At 37.3% G+C, this 21944-nt stretch overlaps 1 protein-coding gene across 1 annotated transcript; it reads left to right on the top strand.

The window, feature by feature from the left end:
* The first annotated feature begins 426 nt into the window (after positions 1-426).
* LOC137248081 (uncharacterized) lies at positions 427-8815 on the top strand. The gene is made up of 2 exons (XM_067778961.1): positions 427-554; positions 8135-8815. The coding sequence occupies exon 2, from the start codon at positions 8141-8143 to the stop codon at positions 8813-8815; it is 675 nt and encodes a 224-aa protein (XP_067635062.1). The 5' UTR covers positions 427-554; positions 8135-8140.
* Positions 8816-21944: the final 13129 nt, after the last annotated feature.

Here is a 21944-nt window from a genome sequence, read left to right as displayed (position 1 = left end):
AATCGGTCGAAGCCACGCGCAGTTTTTATACACAGTCGAGCGTATGTCCTTTCGCTCGGCTCTTAACACGATAACTCGAGCAAAAATCGATATATCTTTACTAAACTTAGTTCACGTATTTATCGGAACTCACTTTATCTTGGTATAAAAAATGGCCGACATCCGACTATAACCAAGCCCACATTTTTGATATCAAAAATTACGAAAAATGAAAAAAAATGCCATAATTCTATACCAAATATGAAAAAAGGGATGAAACATTGTTGGCTAAGCGAGCGTGGCAACACCAGCACACTGTCAGGTGCAACCCTGCCGCCCACTTAACACACCACACACTAACACTAACACGTTCACACACATAAATTGTCACACCACACATATACACTCATATATAAACAAAATCACAATTTGTAAAATTTTGTACGATACAGTCGATCTTGGCGCGCAATCGCAACGCATTTAAATATACCAATTTCGTTACTAAAATCATTCCTTTTCTTATCATTTTTTCTTTTATTTGTCTTGCGGATCTGATTCGATCGTTCGAGTGCAAGGTGAGTGCAGTGAACAGTGAAAGAGAAGGGCTAAAGAAATATCTATGGTCCATCAAGCCGTAAAGAAAGGCACCTATGGACAGTGAAAACACAAAATAAAAAACAAGAGACAATACAGTCCACACAAAAAAATTAAATAACATAAATATTATACAAAAGCCCAAGTGCAAAATAGTTACAAGTGCACTAACAAAATATACATAAAATACATACATTGAACATAAAAAATTAATAAGTCAAAAATAATACGGGCGCGATAAATATTTACAAAAACAACAAAGCATATACGGGTCTTAAAACACAAAAAATCACATAAAATAAAACAAACAGAACGGGCGCGAAAACCTCAAAAACATATGAAACATATACATATATATATATAACTACAGTGAAACTGGATACACATTAGGGTGAAAAAAAAAAAAAAAAATATTTTATTAAAAATCCGCAAAACACAATATTTTAAAAATATTTATTAAACGCTTAAAAAATTAAATTGAGGGTTAAAAATAATTCCGGGCGTGTATTTATAACACAAGCAAAAATTAACAAAAAAAAAAATAAAAAAATACCTTAAAACTTACTTAAAAACTAATACCAACAACACAGGTACTCACTCTAACCCCTGATAGATTGCGGTAAGTTTTATCTAACCAATAGTAGAATTGCCTTAGTGGAAAAGGAAAAAAAAAGGAAGCAAATACTTTAACAATAAATTGTTATTCCCTAACGGCTAATAAATTTTTTCCTGTGCTAGCACAATAGCAAATCCAAAAAGACCGCTGTAATTGCAAGTATATACTTGCCAATATTGTCCCGCAATACCCCTTCGCCTTTCAAAAAAGAGCTCGAAGCAGGATTGCTTAACAAAAAAATATATATATATACATATATATAAGTATAAAAAATTAATTGCGGCAAAAAGTAGGATTTGCACTATATTATATATATACATATCACATATTTCGATATTACATATACAAATATAAATTTATAGTCCCGTTGTTTGCACCCAAAAAGAACATAATATACATATTTGGATCAACCTTATATCTAAACATACGGTAAAATAAACTATTGAGCCCATATACAAATCATACAAATATAGATCTATAATAAAGGACAACACACAAAAAAAAAAAAACCCATCTACTGCTTATTTTTCTGGTTGCTAAGCGCAACTTAATCACGATAAAACAAAAACAAATTAACATTCAAGTTTTCACTTGCAAATTTATCCCGCAATACCCCCTCTGCTTGCTTCTCTTAACATATCCATAAGTCAAGCAAAGGCAGGATTGTGTAAACTAAATAAGCAGTAGGCACAAGAAAAAGGAAAAATAATAATCATTTCCAACGCACTTTACTTTACCTACTTAGCACTTAAATACATATATTACAAAGCATATTCAGGGTAAAATTTGCACAAACAAATAAACGCTTGGTCAGCGACAAAGCTGCAATATAAGAAAAAACCCAAATCACCAGTTCCTTGACTTTAAAGGAAAGAAAACCAAAACAAAACAAATTTGTTATTTATCTATTGTTCTAGACATACAAATAAACAAACACACTAACTTGTGTTTAGCCACCTCCGCAATAGCTTAATAAACAAACATACATATATACAAGTAAGGTAATAACCGGTCTTACTTGAAGCGCAACCCAACAAACTTTTTTAGCATAAAAGCATTAAGTTTGATAAAACATAAACAAAGATCTGTTTGATTGCATATTTATTGCATTAGTTAATTACTTAAATTAATACCGCGTTAGAAACTACAGTCGCGCGCAAAACAAAAGAAACAAAAGAATATAAATACAAAATTACATATCATAATTAAATTTGTACCTCTATATTTGCATTTATTATAAACGCGAAAAAAAAAAATTAAATTAAAAAAAAACAACTTCCACTTAGTGAAGAAAACAAAGCCACAAATATATTACATATATAACACATTTTTGAAATAAATGTCAACTGACCCTAAAACGCCTCTTTTAATTCCACCAAAAATGGGTGATGAAGAAAAACCCCAAGGTACCCCTGCAGACGCTACACGCGCAAAACAGGGTTCAAAAGCCAAAAAAGGGAAAGATTTTTCAGCTGCAAAATTCATTGCAGAAAGTGACAGTGTCATGAAATACTGCACTAGATTCTCCTCATTACCTATAGAGGAAAACACGGAATCGGTTCTCGAGGTAAAAGAAAAATCGCTTGAAAGATTTTGGACACGACTCCAATCTGCGTATGACGCAATTATCGAAACCGACGATTCAGAGTTACCTGACAATTTTAAAGACTCGGCGTATTCAAAATACGAAAACTGCTTAGACCGATACGAAGAAACAAAGGCTATGATCTCCGATCAACTCAAACTTCTAAAGCCGGTTACTGCACCTACTCCACCTCAACGAGTAGAGCTGCCCCAAATACCAAATAACGAAGCAAGTTCAGGCATATATCTTAAAGTACCAGCATGTGATACCGAAGTATTTCATGGGGGTTATGAACAATGGCCGTCCTTCCGGGACATGTTTACAGCCGTATATATAAATCACCCAAAGTTATCACAAGCCCAAAAATTATACCATTTAAGAAATAAAACCAAAGGTCAAGCAGGGGCTATAGTAAAACAATTCGCACTTAATGACGACAATTTTAATCTGGCTTGGGAAGCGTTAAAGAGTAGATATGAAAATGAAGGAGTGTTGGTTGATAAACAAATAACCACATTAATGAACTTGCCAAAAATTCAAAAAGAAACAAGTGAGGAATTTCTTAAACTACAAGCAACAGTTACAAACTGTTTATCGGTTCTAGCAACCCAAAATATTCCCACTGAAAACTGGGACCCCATTCTGGTAAATATTTGCGCTGCCACACTACCAGAAAAATCATTAATTTTATGGGAGCAATCTCTCTCATCCCGAAAAAAATGCCCAACGTGGCAACAAATGAAAGATTTCCTCACCACCCAGTTCGAAATCGCAGAACGGGTAGATAATAAAGCAACAAAGCCAAAAAATATGCAACAAATGCAAAACAAAAACTTCTTTAAACCCCAAGCCAATAATTATAATTCAAACAATAAGAGTTTCAATAGAAACCAGTCGTTCACTTCAGAACAACGAAGATATCCGTCATGCGAACTGTGCAATGGAGGTCATGCAATAAGATCTTGCGAGAAATTTAAAAACTTGTCAGTAAATGAGAGAAATAATCTGGTTAGAACCAAAAAACTCTGTACGAACTGCTTATCTAGTACTCATTCGCTACAGAATTGTCCGAGCAAATACAGCTGCTCACATTGCCAAAGGAGACATAATTCGTTGCTCCATAATAACAATTATAATAATAACCAAAATAGCTTTAACGCTAAAAGAACCACAGGACTAGCTGCAACTGCTACGTCTGAAAATCCCGAAACGGGAAATCCCGAAAATTGCCAAGAACAACCATGTTGTTCAAAATCTGCCAACATTCAAACGCTTCATTCCGATAATGAAAGCAAAACCTTACTACCCACAGCAATTGTTTCTATAGAACACCGAGGAGAATTGTTTAAATTAAGAGCCCTTATAGATCAAGGATCACAGCGATCCTTCATAACCTCTAAGGTTCAAAGCAGGTTGAATCTGCCAACCAGACCAGCCAATTTCGAAATTTCAGGTATGGGCGGAAGAGTAGTACAAAACTCAACTAAAATCTGCCTCATTACCCTCGTTTCTCACAACGCCGATCAAAGAATAAAAGCACACGCTATAGTTCTACCACGACTTACAAATATGCTTCCAAGCAAGCATTGGCAAAAGTTTTCGCATCTGAAACTAGCCGACCCTAATTGCCATACACCAGATCAAATCGACATATTATTGGGAAGCGACTTAATCCCCCAAATAATACTAGAAGGTGTTGAGAAAATTTCCAACACCCTTTTGGCCCAAAATACCATTTTCGGATGGATTTTAAGCGGCCAAGTCAAAGAGAAAATCTTCACATTCACAACGCAAGTGGAAGATATTTCGAATGACGATCTTAACTCACAATTGAAAAAATTTTGGGAAGTGGAAGAACTCCCTCCCATACCCGTTACTACACCTGAAGATAAGTATTGTGAAGCTTTCTATGAATCCACAACTACAAGATCAGGTAACGGGAGGTACGTCGTTCGACTACCATTTAAACACCAATATCCAGATACACTCGCCTTAGGTCAATCACGAACCTCAGCACTTCAGCAATTTCTAAGTATGGAAAGAAACTTACTTAAGAAAGGCGATCTAAAAACCTCATATGATAACGTCCTCGAGGAATACCTACAATAAGATCATATGGAAGCAGTAGATTCCTATGAAAAAATTGCAAACGGTAAATATAAATCATTTTATCTCCCACACCATGCAGTTATTAAACCTGAAAAACTTACAACAAAAGTAAGAGTGGTATTTAATGCATCTAAAAGAACGAACTCAGGCAATTCACTAAATGATGTTCTATATACGGGACCAACATTGCAACCCGACTTAATGCTACTGATTTTACAGTGGCGTACGTATAAATACGTATTCAATGGTGACGTCGAAAAAATGTACAGACAAATCCTTGTACATACAGACGACCAAGATTACCAACGTATAATATTTCGTAATTCACCTAGTAGTCCAATACGAGACTACAAACTGAAAACGGTGACATTTGGCGTAAACTGCGCCCCCTTTCTGGCCATTCGAACATTGCATGAACTAGCAAAAGATACCAAAGCGCAACTACCTCTAGCCGCCCGGTGCTTAGCTCTCAAACATATGTAGACGACATCCTGTCTGGAAGTCATAGCCTTTCCCTAGCGTGCGAATCACTGCATCAAGTCATCAAAGCTCTTGATTCAGCAGGTTTCCCGTTAAAAAAGATAACTGCAAACCATCCAGAAATACTGGCGAATATAAATAAAGAGCATCTATTAGATACAAACTTTTTGAAATTTGAAAAAGAGAGCACCACCAAAACCCTGGGCATACAGTGGAATGCGATATCAGATCAATTCTCATACCCGCTTGAGTCAAGATCTGCAATATCAGCAAAAACGAAAAGACAAATTCTGTCATCTGTGGCAAAACTTTTCGACCCCGCAGGATGGCTTGCGCCAATTATGATACAAGCGAAAATCCTTATACAAGAATTATGGCTAGATGGAACAGATTGGGATGAAGTAGTCAAACCACTTCGGTTAATAAAATGGTCCCAATTTGCAAATAACTTGCATACTATATCCGAGATACAAATATCTCGGTGGGTGAACTTCTCACCCGATCATCGTGTGGAACTCCACGGCTTCTGCGATGCTTCGGAAAAAGCATACTGCGCAGCTATTTATATACGAACGCAACACAATGACAGAACTACAAGCCGTTTATTAGTTGCAAAAGGCAAGGTCGCACCCCTTAAAACCGTAAGCCTTCCACGGCTTGAGCTATGCGGAGCACTTCTGCTCGCCAAGCTAGCCTCAACCGTACAAAGCAGCTTAAAGCTAAGCAATCGAAAATTATATCTGTGGTCTGATTCAGAAATTGTCTTAGCTTGGTTAGAAAACCCACCGCATACCTGGAAGACATACGTGTCAAACCGCACGGCTCAAATTCTTGACCTAGTTGGGCCAGCAACTTGGCGAAATGTAGCCAGTGCTGATAACCCTGCGGATCTTGGCACAAGAGGCTGCAAACCACTGCACCTAACAACCACAACACTTTGGTGGAATGGCCCTAATTGGCTAATAGAATCACCAGAATCATGGCCAAAGTCCCCTGCACGTAATATCATAGCCCCGGAAAGTCGAAGAATCGAAGGCTTCCATGCGATTCTGGAGGAAAACGACATCCTTGAGCGATTTTCGTCGTTCCCCCGAGCGTTAAGGGTAGTAGCGTATATGTTTCAATTTGTAAATCGCTTAAAGAATAAAGTAAGAGGAATCCCAAATACCTCAAGTTTTGCTCTAACGCATCAAGATGTGCAGCGGGCAAGAATATCCTTAATCGAATTCACACAAAATCGATATTGCAACAGTGAAAAGGCATTGTTGACGGCATCAAAGCCGATTGACAAAAAGAGCCCATTGTTAGTTCTTACCCCCTTTTTAGACTCGAAGGGTCTGCTTCGGGCCAATGGTAGACTAGCAAACTCCAATATGAGCTACAATGAACGGCATCCTATATTAATTCCGGAAAAATCCGCATTTGCCACACTTTTTATTAATTACCTGCATATATTAATGTTACACGCCGAACCTCGGCTAATGCAACAAATGATCCGACAGGAATATTATATACCCCGACTAAAGCCGTTAATAAAAAGGTGCATTTTCATGTGTAAAGTATGCACATTGCATAAACAGAAAATGCGCACGCAGATCATGGCAGCTTTACCACCTGAGCGCTGCAATTTCACTCTGCCCTTCACTATCACGGGTGTTGATTTTGCCGGACCTTTCCAGCTAAAGGTCTCGATGCTAAGGTCTTCTACCATAACGAAGGGTTACGTGGCCGTCTTTGTAAGTTTTACGACAAAAGCGGTGCACTTAGAGTTATGTTCTGATCTTACCACTTCAGCTTTTCTCGCGGAATTTGCACGCTTTGTCGGACGGCGAGGATTTCCCTCAAAAATCATGAGCGACAATGGAAAAACCTTTATCGGTGCAAAAAGAGCCACCGAAAAGGAGTTCATCCAATTCGCTCAGCAAGTCTCGCCGGAAATCATTAAAAAATACGCACCCCAAGGCATTAATTGGCAATTTATTCCCCCCAGTGCACCACACATGCGTGGACTATGGGAATCAGCAGTAAAAAGCTTTAAATTACATTTTAAGAAAACAGCTGGCAATAATAAATTTACATTTGAAGAGTTTACGACTCTTTTAATACGAGTGGAAGCCGTTCTAAATTCCCGGCCACTCTCAGCGCTCTCGCAAGACCCCTCCTATTTTACAGCCCTTACTCCTGGGCATTTTCTGAGAGGAGCTCCACTTCTGGCTATCCCTGACGCAAATGGGGACTCACTATCCCTCATAAATCGATGGGAACGAATTAAAATTATCCATCACGAATTCAGTCGCCGATGGAAGGAGGAATATCTAAAAGACCTCCTTAAACGATATCGATGGAAAAATACACAAGAAGCTCCAAAAATTGGAGAATGCGTCCTAATTCATGACGAATGTCTCCCTATAACTGAATGGCGGCTAGGTCGCTTTGAAAAGGTACATTATGGCTCCGACGGTTACATCCGAGTAGTTGACCTGCGTACGCAAAACGGTACACTCACTCGACCGCTCGTAAAGCTTTGCTTTTTACCTATCGACCCTAACACCGATAATATTGATCACACAAATATCTAATGGCATAAAAATAAACCAAACCTAAACAAATTAACCGATCTAAACGAATATGCTTTAAAAACCAATCGAAAACAGGTTAAATGATAAATAAGATATTTATATTGATATATTTACATATGTCCATAAAGCTGCTTCTATCAAGCAATCAATATGCCCTTATGAGACACTAAAGTCCATTCTTTCTCCATACAGGGTATCATGGACATGGAAGTGGATGAAGCCGCCCCAAAACCCACCATCCGCTCAGCGGTTACCGTTCCCCGAGCACGCGCAACCCCGACAGCAGCGCCGCGCAACACTGCATCCCGAGCAACGGGCCCACCGGACCAAAGTCCTCGTCCTGCATCGCAGAGGCCTAACATAGCGGCCACTCCGCAAACGCCACAAAGGGATCCGGTAGTGGCACATGGCGTGCGCTGCCCACTCTGCCGCCGCCCACATGCGCTACGCCTATGCGCAATATTTCGTGGCATGCAACCGATTCAACGGCAGCAGGTGGCACAAGCGCACGGCCATTGTCTAAATTGCTTGGCATTGTGGCATGCAACGACCGAGTGTACCTCCAGCACATTATGCCAACTGTGTGACAGGCCACACCATACCCTGCTCCACCGGACATCAAGGCGCAACGTCGCCGTCGTGCCATCACCACGCAACAACGTGCGTCAACGGCCACGCACTCATCATCAACCACAAGCACCACTTCCCTATTGGCAGCAGAACCAGCATCCAAGGCAGTGGACCCACCCAGGGGCCCGCTATCGCCCTCAAGCATCACCTCGTCGACCATCAACCACACAGCGCAGCCGTCGCCCATCAGGGCTAAGTAACGTCGTGGCAACCCTGCAGCAGCTACAACGATTGCTAGGCTGATCACTCGCCTAGGGGGCCGGGATGGCTAAACGAGCGTGGCAACACCAGCACACTGTCAGGTGCAACCCTGCCGCCCACTTAACACACCACACACTAACACTAACACGTTCACACACATAAATTGTCACACCACACATATACACTCATATATAAACAAAATCACAATTTGTAAAATTTTGTACGATACAGTCGATCTTGGCGCGCAATCGCAACGCATTTAAATATACCAATTTCGTTACTAAAATCATTCCTTTTGTTATCATTTTTTCTTTTATTTGTCTTGCGGATCTGATTCGATCGTTCGAGTGCAAGGTGAGTGCAGTGAACAGTGAACAAAAAGGGCTAAAGAAATATCTAATTGTAATCGGATTGGTTTATTGACGCAAAATATAACTTTTGAGAAAACTTTGAAAAATGGGTGCGACACCTTCCATATTAAATAGAATAAAATGAAAAAGTTCTGCAGGGCGAAATCAAAAGCCCTTGGAATCTTGGCAGGAATACTGTACGTGATATTACATATACTATAAATAAATTAGCGGTGCCCTACAGATGATGTGCTGGGTCACCCTGGTCCACATTTTGGTCGATATCTCGAAAACGCCTTCACATATACAACCACCACCACTCCCTTTTAAACCCTCATTAATACCTTTAATTTGATACCCATATCATGCAAACACATTCTAGAGTCACCCCTGGTCCGCCTTTATGGCGATATCTCGAAAAGGCGTCCACCAATAGAACTAAGGCCCACTCCCTTTAAAAATACTCATTAACACCTTTCATTTGATACCCATATCGTACAAACAAATTCTGGAGACACCCCTGGCCCACCATTATGGCGATATCTCGAAAAGGCGTCCACCTATAGAACTAAGGCCCACTCCCTTTTAAAATACTCATTAACAACTTTCATTTGATTCCCATATCGTAAAAACACATTCTAGATTCACCCCTGGCGATATCCCGAAATGGCGTCCACCTATAGAACTATGGCCCACTCCCTTTTAAAATACTCTTTAATACCTTCCATTTGATACCCATGTCATACAAACACATTCCAGGGTTACCCTAGGTTCATTTTCCTACATGGTGATTTTCCCTTATTATGTCTCCAAAGCTCTCAGCTGAGTATGTAATGTTCGAACTTAGCCTTCCTTACTTGTTTTTGGTACATGCGTACATACGGGGAGTATAGATCAATTTTTCTTTGTTTCCCTGGGAACCTTATTGGGAAAACGACTAAGCCCAAATATGTATGTAACATGTATTTGTAATTTTTTTTCTTGAAAACTTCTCAATACTAATTTTTTTGCGACCAGAGAAACTCTCCGAGTTTTATATTCCTTTGCGAAACTCTTGGAGTTTTATGCATATATATTTTTTTGCGAAACTAGACATATATACATATATATGTCTGTAAAATTTTGCCGTAAAAAAGAATTTCCAGAAAAAGGCGAAACAAGAGAACATATGTTGAGGTAGGTCAGGAATTTAGTTATGAATACCCACCAAAAAATTTGTTAGTGAATCTAAGAAAAGGATTTCAATTAAATATAGATATTTGTATTTGAATGTTCCATTTTCAAACAAACTTAAAAATTTATATTTTTTTGGCAATCGTAGAAAGTAAGATGTTGTTAAATATATATTAAGGTTGCGGGTTCGAATCGAGCTCAAGGCCTAACAATAATTTTTTATCATTATTATTGTTATGACAAATTTTTTCTTAATTGAAAAAATTTTTAAATTAGAATAGAAGAAAGAAAAAATATATCATAACAATAATAATGATAAAAAATTATTGTTAGGCCTTGAGCTCGATTCGAACCCGCGATCTTACAAATCAGTAGGCCGATATAACAACAAAAATTGTATATATTAATGTATTTAATTTAATTTTTAAAACTGAGTTTAAAATTTCAAATATTATTCTTGTAAGAAAATAAACGTATATTAAAAACTGAATGCTTTTACAATGGATTCAAGACGTATTGTAATTTGAATAAAGTTGTTATTATAATTGTTTAACGTTAAACATTTTGGTCTGATTCTGATGGAAGTGTGGGTGGTTTAACGGGGCATCTGTACCATCAACGATTCCATAGTAGGGTTGGTGTAGAAGCAGCCGTAAAACTCCCACAAACGAGCTGCATCCAAGGTTGGTATTGGACGTGGTGGTTGTTAGGTACTGTTTGGAGTTTAGGGTTTTTTTGTGTTTTCCTAGTGTGCAAATACAGAAGTTTATTCTGTTAGAACGTTAGTTTGAGAGGAATTCACTTGATCGCGTGGCTGCGTTTAGGAACCCACGAAACTGAAACTCAAGGTTAAGCCAGTGCACACGCCGCAGTTATGTGATGATGATACAAGACCCATCACTTTCGGTATGATAGCACAGCACAGTGCCTCTATACCACGGTAAAACTGGTAAATTCAGCCGCCACGAACTAACACACTTTATCTTAGACTATTATGTACTGCTGCAGTATTATGTTGAAACCAGAAGAGCGATTGGACCATTCCGTTCTAGTCTGTTCGTCAGAGTGGTCATGCAGTGTCATCCTCGGCTCACTGCAATTTTTCGGGATTTTTGGTTGAGCTGAAAATTTAAAAATGCCTCATGGTTGGATTTGTGCTTCCTTCTGTCGTTTCGGCGGAGTTGGGAGATGCAATGCTTCCCTGGCCTGGACTCAGGGTGGTGGTTTTGCACTCCTAACAGGAATCAGTGAATTCATATTGAAGTTTATAAACTGGCGGGGTGCTATATAAAAACCAAATTACTATTGATTTTGTGCCTGACGTGGTGCCATTTAAAAACCAAATTACTATTGATTTTGAGCCTGGCGTGGTGCCATTTAAAAACCAATATATTAACCTTTCGAAAAATAACGGAATTTAAATATTATTGAATAACGGAGCTATTGTGAATAACGGAGGAACATGTGGAATGAAACGCAATCTAGAAATACCATTTTGATTTTGTACCGACGCTATGGTCATAGAACCCTGTCATTAATCCCACATCCCAAAAAAAAAAACAACTGGACAACATTTCATTTTATTTAGCTGGCATTTACAGAAAGTGAAAAAAGAAAAATCAAACAATTTGGTTTGTCTTTTGTTTAGTTTGGCATTTACACAAAGGTGAAGATAATGATTTAAGCATTTTTTAAAAAATCAAAAACCGTTATGGCCGTCAAGAGAAGAGAATGGTTTTAACTTCTTATTGTTGTATCATGATCCACATTAATAGTACGAATTTGATTCGAATATCCTTAAAAGCCGTGGTCGCTACAAGTACTTCACCATATCTATAAATATGTTTTTTAGAAAATATTAGCCGTGTTTTTTTTTACACGCGTATACGTTTCGTTTGCGCGTGATAAAAACGCCTATCCTCGCTTAGATAATGCTTAGGAGACCCATATAGCGGTTGTGGTTAAACAACTAGCTACAGCAACAGGGTGTACCGAAAAGCGGAGACACGCTCTGATGGCCATAGGGTATAACATATAGCTGAATCAGTTGCGATGAATTGTGGACACACAAAGAATACATAGAATTAGTGTAGAGGGTGAAAGAAAGACACATATTTCAGTTACATCTGAGTATAATGCGTATTGAAATTTAGTAGGACAAAATTTATGCGCAGTAATTACAAAGGTGTATTTAAAGTTTGTCGCTTAGCAGTTAATATAAAGTTTAAGCGTAAACGGATATACGCGTGTTAAAAAACACGGCTATTGTTTAAACCGTCTGCTGCAGTATATACACAGCGGCGAAATCCGACAGGGGCAGCCGTGCGCGGCGAGTGGAAAGGCGCCAACGCGCATACACTACCGTCGTCATCAATAATATATGGCAAACGTCAGTCAAGTACCATTAAGCGGCAGTTACTCACGAACGTACGCACCAAAAACGTGTCAGCTGACACGACCTATCTTATGAGTATGCAATGTAAACGAAAACTCACCGACGGTCAACGCACGTACGTACGTAGCCCGGAACGTGGAAATCCAAACAATTTTAATTTTTTTCGTAAGAACGTGTCAAGTGGCAGTTACCCACCGACGTGTGCCGTACGTACGGACGTTTGTCATACGAAGCACGTTTGACCGAACCCTCAAGCCAGTAGGAATCAATGTGTGCGTCTGTGTACATGTACATAACATATTTGTGTGTGTAATATTTACAGCAAAGCACTGTTGCCATTGACCAGTTTGGACGCATGCTTATGCAAACATCAACTTTTGGAATTACAATTTTCATGGTGCAAATGGCAGAAACAAATACTGAATAAGAATTTCTAGTTCATTTATTTATAACATCCAATTTTATATAATAATTTTAGGATATTTCAACAAAATTTTAAACAATCATTAGGCCTTTTTGTATAATAACTGCAATTGGTCCAAACATAGCACACAAAATGTTTAATAAGCAACTCTGTCTTGTGAGAGAGCGATCAGCTGACACGTTCTTACGAAAAAATCAAAATTGTTTTGATTTCTACGTTCCGCGCTACGTATGTACGGGCGTTGCACGTCGGTGAGTTTTCGTTTACATTGCACACTCATAAGATAAGTCGTGTCATCTGACACGTTTTTTGTACGTACGTTCGTGGGTAACTGCCGTTTAAGCTGCTGGCAGAGTTGACATAGTCATAACCATATTTATACTTAACCATATCTATTTTCATCGATTATTGATACCATAAACATAACCAGCTGATAGCTGCGGCCATTAAAAAAGGAAATTTTTTTTTATATTAACAGGGATGCATCTTAACGTTAAGCTAATCGTTTATCAAAAAATGTCCACCGTTTCCGTTGAAACACTTCGAAATATTATCGATAAAGAAATTATCAAGATAAATTGTATCTCGTTTTTAACCGAAACGAAAAGCTTTCGTTAAAGTTAAAAACGGTAACAAAAACGTGATACTTTATGTTTGAATTGTGCTGGCAATGCTATAGCCATGGTGAAGCCGTAAGGTGGTAACAGCGAGCGGACATACACACAAACTCCATGTAATTTGTTTGTGTAATTCGTTGGTGGAAATGTCAAAAATACTCTGAGAAATGTTCGTATTGTCAAATTCATGAGAAAAGTTGCAATCAGCTTGGCTAATGCTTTCACCTTTAATGACTCTGCCATCCATCAGCTTTGCAATGACTTTGAAATGACTTTGTTTCGTTAATTATCGTAACGAAATGATATCGGTTCGTTGGTTAAGCATGCCTGATATTAACAATTGCTATTGGTGTTTGAAATTGGGTTATATTTGGTAATTTTATAATAAAATTAACAATGTTACAATAAAATAATAACTTTTACTGATTTGGTTTTATATGAATATTAAGTTTTACCTAAAATGAGCACTGATGAAGAAATCGACAATTTGTTCATCAACATAATGGCCTTATATTCAAAAAGGAGGAATTTGGAGATAAAAAGACGATGGCATTCCCGCCCCATCAATGCTAATCGGAATCAAGCAGGTTATCACCGAAAAACTTTTTTGAGAATTAAAAGTATGACGAAGAAGAGTTTTTCGCACATACAAGAATGACTCGACCGGTTAATGACATGTTTTCAAAGTTGATGGCTCCATCACTGAGATAATATAAGCAACAAATAGATGAAGAACAACGGCTGTCCATTACTCTTCATTAAAGTTTTTGAATCTTAACACTTATTATTTTGTATTAACTAGTGCGATTTTTAGGTATTTATCACATGGTATTCTCTTCAAGAAAATAGCTTGGAGTCACAAAATTGGAACGACGACTGTGAGGAAAATTGTATACCCCAGCGGGTTAGGGGTCAGAATATTGCCGCGGTAGGTATGCCTGTCGTAAGAGGCGACTAAAATACCAGATTCAAGGGGCTGTATAGCGCAACCCTTCAGGTTGTCAGCGCAATATATAGCTTCTCCAAACCAAATTTTCAACCTCACCTATCCGCGGCGAATCCTGTTTTACTAACAGACGAGGCTCTGGCAACCCCAAGCTCCTCATGGAACTTGGGGGTGTGGAGGGAGGGGATGGCCTGAAGGTTTAATGTGGCCACATAAATCGTTCCCGAGATGGTCGGGCTAGCACCTTAAGGGTGCTGTGGTACCGGATCTGTATCCGGCAAAGGACCATTACATTGATAACACTCCCCAAAGCCTTCGGGGAGCAACCTTATCGCTACAACAACAACAACAGGTAGATTGTATTGGAAACCTGCGAAGCCATCTGGCAAACGCTTTCTCCAATTTATTTGAGTGAACCCACAGAGCAGCAATATAGAGATATAACGACTGACTTTTACCAAATGTGGAATATGCCGAATTGTGTAGGTTCTATTGATGGAAAGCACGTCGCAATAAAATGCGCTTCAAAATCTGTATCGATGTACTTCAATTAAAAAAAAGTTTTTCAGTATAGTACAGCATGCGATGCTAAGTACACATTTACAGCTGTAAGCGTAGGAGCTTATGGAAGCCAAAGCGATGGTGGCATATTTCATGAAACCAGACTTGGAGAAGATCTCTTGGAAAGTCGTTTGCCACTTCCGCCGGATACTCCTCTGCCATCATCACAACAACCCTTCCCGCATTACTTTGTTGGAGATTGGGCATTTCCTCTTAAAGACAATGTTATGAAACCATATCCAGGTTTGAATACAACGCGAGAACAACGAGTTTTTAACTATAGGCTATCCCGGGCGCGCCGTGTTATTGAAAACGCTTTTGGGGTTTGGACTGCAAGGTGGAGAGTCTTAAAAACGGTAATGGAGTTTACTCCGGAAAACGCAGAGAAATTTGTACTTGCATGCTTAGTACTTCACAGTTTTATAATGTTGCATGACACCAGAAGGTGGTATTGCCCACAAAAGTATGCTGACCGAGAGGGAGAGAATGCTGAATGGACAAACGAGCTTAGAAGCTGTGGCGGTCGGCTACGAACTGTACCGTCATTTAGACTTAGAGGCCGAAGTAGTGCATATGAGTACATATAATATCTTACCAACTATTTTATGACGGATGGCGCAGTATCATTTCAGGCCCATATTGAATAAAGTAATAACGGGACAGTTTATATGCCGGTAAGCACTAAAGTTTACCAATTTATCTAGAGTTATTTTACATTTGGACTATATACTTACAGATTAATTTCTACACAAGGCGAACACAAACGACAAAATGTTGCTGCACTGTTGCCGCATTAACAAAGTTTCACTTGGAATAAATTTTTTTTTAAGAATTTTTTTTTATTTTTTTTTATAATAGTTATTTAAATTTTTAAAGCGCTATTCAGAAATGTTTTTATTTCTTATATAAAAGAAATACATATGAAAATTAGATAATAAAATAATTTAATGTATCACAATTCAATATTCAGTCTATTTATACTTCCTAACAGGCATTTCTGTAAATGTTTTGAAAAGTCACTTAAAAAAAAAGACTATTTCACGCTTATTTCCAAACAACTTGTAAAGAAACAAATCTTAAGCTTATGTTTATTTTAGGAACCTTTTTAAAAGCTTACATTATGTTTACTCTGTTTGCTGGGTTTGTACTTTCAGAATTCATAGAAACTTAAATGAAAATAAAGTCCCAACAGGCATTTCTGTAAATGTGTTTAAAAGTAACTTAAAGTAAATTTCCTGTGTTAAAAGATATATAAGCGTTTTCAATATTAAATATATTTTAATAATGTTTTTCAGAAAACATTTTGTAAGCGTTGAGGGTAAATGTTTATATATATCTTAATTGTGAAAGTAAATTGTAAATGCTAACAAAAAAACTCGCAAAATATTGACAAATAGTCTTTTTTGTAAACATTTACAATTTACTTTCACATTTGAAATATTTATTAACATTTACTCTCAACGCTTACAAAATGTTTTCTGAAAATTACTAAAATATATTTAATATTGACAAATAGTATTTTTTGTAAACATTTACAATTTACTTTGACAGTTAAAATATTTATAAACATTTACTCTCAACGCTTACAAAATGTTTTCTGAAAATTATTAAAAAATATATAAAATTGTAAACGCTTATATATCGTTTAACACAGCAAAATTACTTGAAGTTACTTTTAAAAACATTTACAGAAATGCGTGTTGGGTTATTAAAAACTTACATTACGTTTGCTTTGCTTGTTGGTATCAGTTCAATTCGTCAAAAAACAAAAAAATTAAGTTGTTTAATTAAAAAGCTGGCAGCTAAAAGGCTGGAATTCAAGGGGAGATATGGGGCTCTTCCTGACAAGTGTTCCCACTCGAAAAACTTGATATCCTCAAAAACCATTCAAGTTGGTGAAAATGTTGTCATTGTAGTGGACATCACATTTCAAGACGCCGTGGCCGAAATATGAACAGATTTCGATGATACTCGGTGCCGAAAATTGGTTTTTTCTTTGCGCTTTTTTTCAATAAACTTTTAGACCTTTAGTGGTACGGAAAACATACTAAAAGAATCATCCAAACTTTTATTGTACATTGAAATTTGAAAAAAATTGCAAGGAAAAAAACAATTTTCGGCACCGAGTATCATCGCAATCTGTTCATATTTCGGCCACGGCGTTTTCAAATGCGATGTCCACTACAATGACAACATTTTCACCAATTTGAATGGATTTTGAGAATATCAAGTTTTTCGAGTGGGAATACTTGACGGGAAGAGCCCCATATCTGCCGTCCAGGCTTTCAATTGTGGTAATTAATTACTTAATTACTTAATAGTGGCGTCTTCTTAAAGGCATTCTAGGTACTCTATTTCATCATTTTCCTCACTTTGGGCTTGCACAACGATTTCGGTGCAACTTTGTATGACCACCGCCGGTTTCGATTTGTTCAAGTTTGAAAGGGCAGAGCACATCATTAAACCAAATCCGCTTATTTCTGCACTATAATTCTCACGTTCGGCCCTACGTGCACATAAAGTAGTTAAATAAAGTATATATGTATGCACAGACAAAAATTATAGTGCAAACAAAATTATAAAAAAACTGCGAATTAGCTGTTTATGGCTATGGCAGAAAACCAAAAACCAATTTGTTGGCTGTGGTATGGTTATGGCGTTAGCATTATGGTATGGCACCATTGACTAGTTACATTGATTTGCATAAGATAGGTTGGATCAGCTGTTTTATATGGATACGGATACGTCAACTTTGCCTGGCCCTTTAGCCGGTGCTAAGCTCACGCCCACGCCGGGTCATAAGCCACCTTTTCATAGATTGGGTCACATATATTTATGTGTGTATAGATGCAAATGTGTATATATTTTTGTTTGTTTGGGGTTGCTAGAAATATCGGGGTCGTCATCCACTGTACTGATCATAGAACTTTGTTTATTAGTAAACAAGTCTGTAAATGTTCGTAGATAAATGTACATGTATTTCAATAAGATTAATATGGTAGGGATTTTTGTTTCCCATATACATACATATATACATATGTACGCTGTATGGAAAAATTTCGTTTTGATATCTTTTGGTTTGTATAAACATCTTATTGGTCACCATTAAAGATATATTTTTACATCTCATTGTCAAAATTATTTGCGAAGTCTGATGATTCAAAAGTTATTTAAGGTCAATGTTGACTTAATTGTAAACTTTGGAAAAAAATTTCCTAAAATAAAGTTTGAAGCAATCCATTTTAAACGTAACAAAATTCTTGTGGAACTACCCTGCAAAAATCGTTGGATCATATGGTCCACTGGAGTACTTACCATTGTACTCCACTGTAATGCAGCAAGGGACCAACTCATATTTCTACACGAACATATTGTAAGCCGATCATTGCTCGTTTTTAACGATTGTAATCACTTCGCGATGTTTATTGGACTGTGTGTACTCCATGGATTACTCTGATGTAATGCGGAGCTGGAGTATATGGTCCTGTCCTAGGACATCGCAATGTTAATTGGACCATATTTTTTGTATGAATTGTGGTTAATTTTGGAGCACTCGGTTGGTCCATAGCGAGTACTCCATACATACATGCATGGAGTACTCGCGATTTTTGCAGGGTAGTGACTAGTTTCAAAAAGGACTGCCTGTCTGTTTTTGCCGCTCCTTAAAATTTTCATTGTCCTTGAACGCGTTAAATGCTGTAATATAAATACCCAAATGTGCATGTAAGCATATTCTAACATATGTACATGTTGTATTCTTGCAGATTCTTTTCAAATCAGATTCATATACAAGTGCATGTGGGTATCTCTATATATACATAGGTATATAAATTGAAAAAACTGCGCAAGGGGTGTAATAAAATAAAAATCCCATCTACTTTTACTGTTAGTGTGGGTATTATGTTTATTTATACTCAGAGTGCTTTGCGCACAGAGTATATTAACTTTGATTGTATAACGGTTGGTTGTACAGGTATAAAGGAATCGAGATAGAAATAGATTTCCATATATAGAAATCATCAGTATCGAAAAAAAAATTTGATTGAGCCATGTCCGTCCGTCCGTCCGTCTGTTAGCACGATAACTTGAGTAAATATTGAGATATCTTCACCAAATTTGGTACACGAGCTTATCTGGACCCAGAATAGATTGGTATTGAAAATGAGCGCAATCGGATCATAACCCCGCCCACTTTTTATATATATAACATTTTGGAAAACACAAAAAACCTGATTATTTAGTAAATATTACACCTAGAATGTTGAAATTTGACATGTAGACTGATATTGCGACTCTTGATAAAAATTTGAAAATATTTTTGAAAATCGGCGTGGCACCGCTCACTTGTGATAAAATTAATTTTACAAATATTATTAATCATAAATCAAAAATCGTTAAACCTATTGTAACAAAATTCGGCAGAGAGGTTGCCTTTACTATATGGAATGCTTTGAAGAAAAATTAACGAAATTGGTTAAGGACCACGCCCACTTTTATATAAAAGATGTTTAAAAGCGTCGTGGGCTAGTAAAATATGCTATATCTTTGCAAAAAAGAGCTTTATATCAATGGTATTTCATTTCCCAAGTGGATTTATAACAATAAATAAGAAAAACTTCAAATTTTAAAAAATGAAATTGTGTACACATATTTTCCTTATAGCAGAAAATATTTCTAGTAAAAATGGACGGGAGCTGTTAAAGACCACGGCAACTTAGATATAAAACAAGTTTAAAAGGGTCGTAGACTAGAATAATAAGCTATAACTTAGCAATAGTTTTGAATCAATGATATTTCACTTATCAAGTTTTGTTGTAAGAGGAAATGGGGAGAAACCTTTACTGGTTTTTATTTCATTTTCTTGATACTTGGACTAGCTGATCATTCTCGCTTGCGGTGCGAAATTCTTGTCTTTTAACTCTTTTGGTTTTTCCATTAATTTTATGTGTACATACTGTAACGAATTTGCTGCAAATCCTCTTATTTGCCTTTTTGCTAAGTTCGTATCACTAAACTGTTGAATAAATAACTCCAATATTGAATAATGGAAAAACGGCCTTTATTAAAATACTTCACAATAACACTCAAACTGTGCAACGAATAGCTTAATAACCAAACTGATAGTTCAAATGAAACTCCACTATTCAAAATAATACTGCTATTGCTCGCTAGATATCGTCTTAGTCGTAACTGCTTGACAACTCAAATCAAACTGAATTCCAGCGCCTCAACATCTGTCGCCTTTTATACTCTTTGGTTTCCTCGTTCGCATCTTCTAGACGCTTCCAGAATCACTAGTCCAGTAGCTCTCAAACTTCTCAGCTGTAACTACAATTGCACAATTTTATAGTTTTTCTCATTGCATACTTATAGGAGTATCTCAGATATATGCATGTATTTGTGCATTGACTCTCTGCTGCTCGTACACGTACATGGTACATGTATGTAGACGCAGTTATTGTTTCGTTTATGTAGATATATGATGATTGAATTATTGATGTGCATTCACGTCACTGCTTAGCATCGGCTTAGAACTGGCAGCACTCCTTAGTTTTGCTAATATTCGTAACAATACATATACTCGTGTATTCTACCTGCTGCTGACCATAGTACAGGTTTACAAGTATGATATGCATGAAAGGGAAACAATTCCTTTCTCTTTCTAACACACTGCCGTTTGACACTTCGGTCAGTGTCAAACTTTTGGGGAACTCAGTGGAACCTGCGTGGAACATGCGTTTGAAACTGAACGAAGTGTCAAAATTACCGGGGTTGCTGTCGTGGAAAGCGACGCAGGGAAACAAAACAAGGACCGGAATACCAGATATGGGTTGCTGTGATGGTAAATTTTTTTGAACGAATTTAGTATGAAAATGTAGTGCACCTATATGGGTCCTACAGAAAATTATACGAAAGTCTTGAATTGGGGTATCTGAGGACGCGTAGTTATTCCAGTATTAAGAATACAAACACGGGTGCTAAGTTTTTCTACCCGTTCAAAAGTTCTCCGCGAAAAACAGTTTGTCACCGAGGTCGACTGCACTAACCCGTCCAAATTGTGGAAAGAGAAATGAAAAGACGCGTTTTGTCCTGTTATCAATAGTCCAAAGGCGAAAAAGTATTCGAATTATTGGAAGCGAGGCAAAAACGTGTCTATTAATACCTCCCCCGACGGTTTTGGCCGTGTTTTATCAATCGTACCCGGTAATAAATTATCACAATTTGTTAACTAAAATTATCCAAAACATATGGATTTTAAAGAGAGATGTAATTAAGTGCTCGTTTGAAAGTAAATAAGTATATTTCTTTGTAATTTTACGATAAAAATTTTAGGCGGTTTTCGTTAGCAGCTACTACACTTTTCTTGGACCTAAGATGTACAACAGTGCCAAATAGCATCCACAAAAAAAACGAACAAGAACAAGCATTTTATCAGGTGAGCGTGGCTGTGTATGTGCATGCTGCTACATATCCTAGTTGTAGACCTGTACTATGCTACTGACTGACCACAGTCCTACGACCATACATACATACGCGTAGGTAACTTTAAGAGGTACATTTGCATATACATAGATAGAAATATTCAGGCAAAATTTTCCTTCGGTTCTTAGTTGAAGGGTTTTTAATCGATTTTGTATTAATCCTTTGTCTTTCTTTAAATGCCGCGCTTGGAAATGTTGTTAACAATAAATATTAGCCAGCATT

Source organism: Eurosta solidaginis, chromosome 4 (assembly GCF_040869045.1).
Source record: "Eurosta solidaginis isolate ZX-2024a chromosome 4, ASM4086904v1, whole genome shotgun sequence".
NCBI classification, from domain to species: domain Eukaryota; kingdom Metazoa; phylum Arthropoda; class Insecta; order Diptera; family Tephritidae; genus Eurosta; species Eurosta solidaginis.
This window is presented reverse-complemented; position numbering and strand designations above follow the sequence as displayed.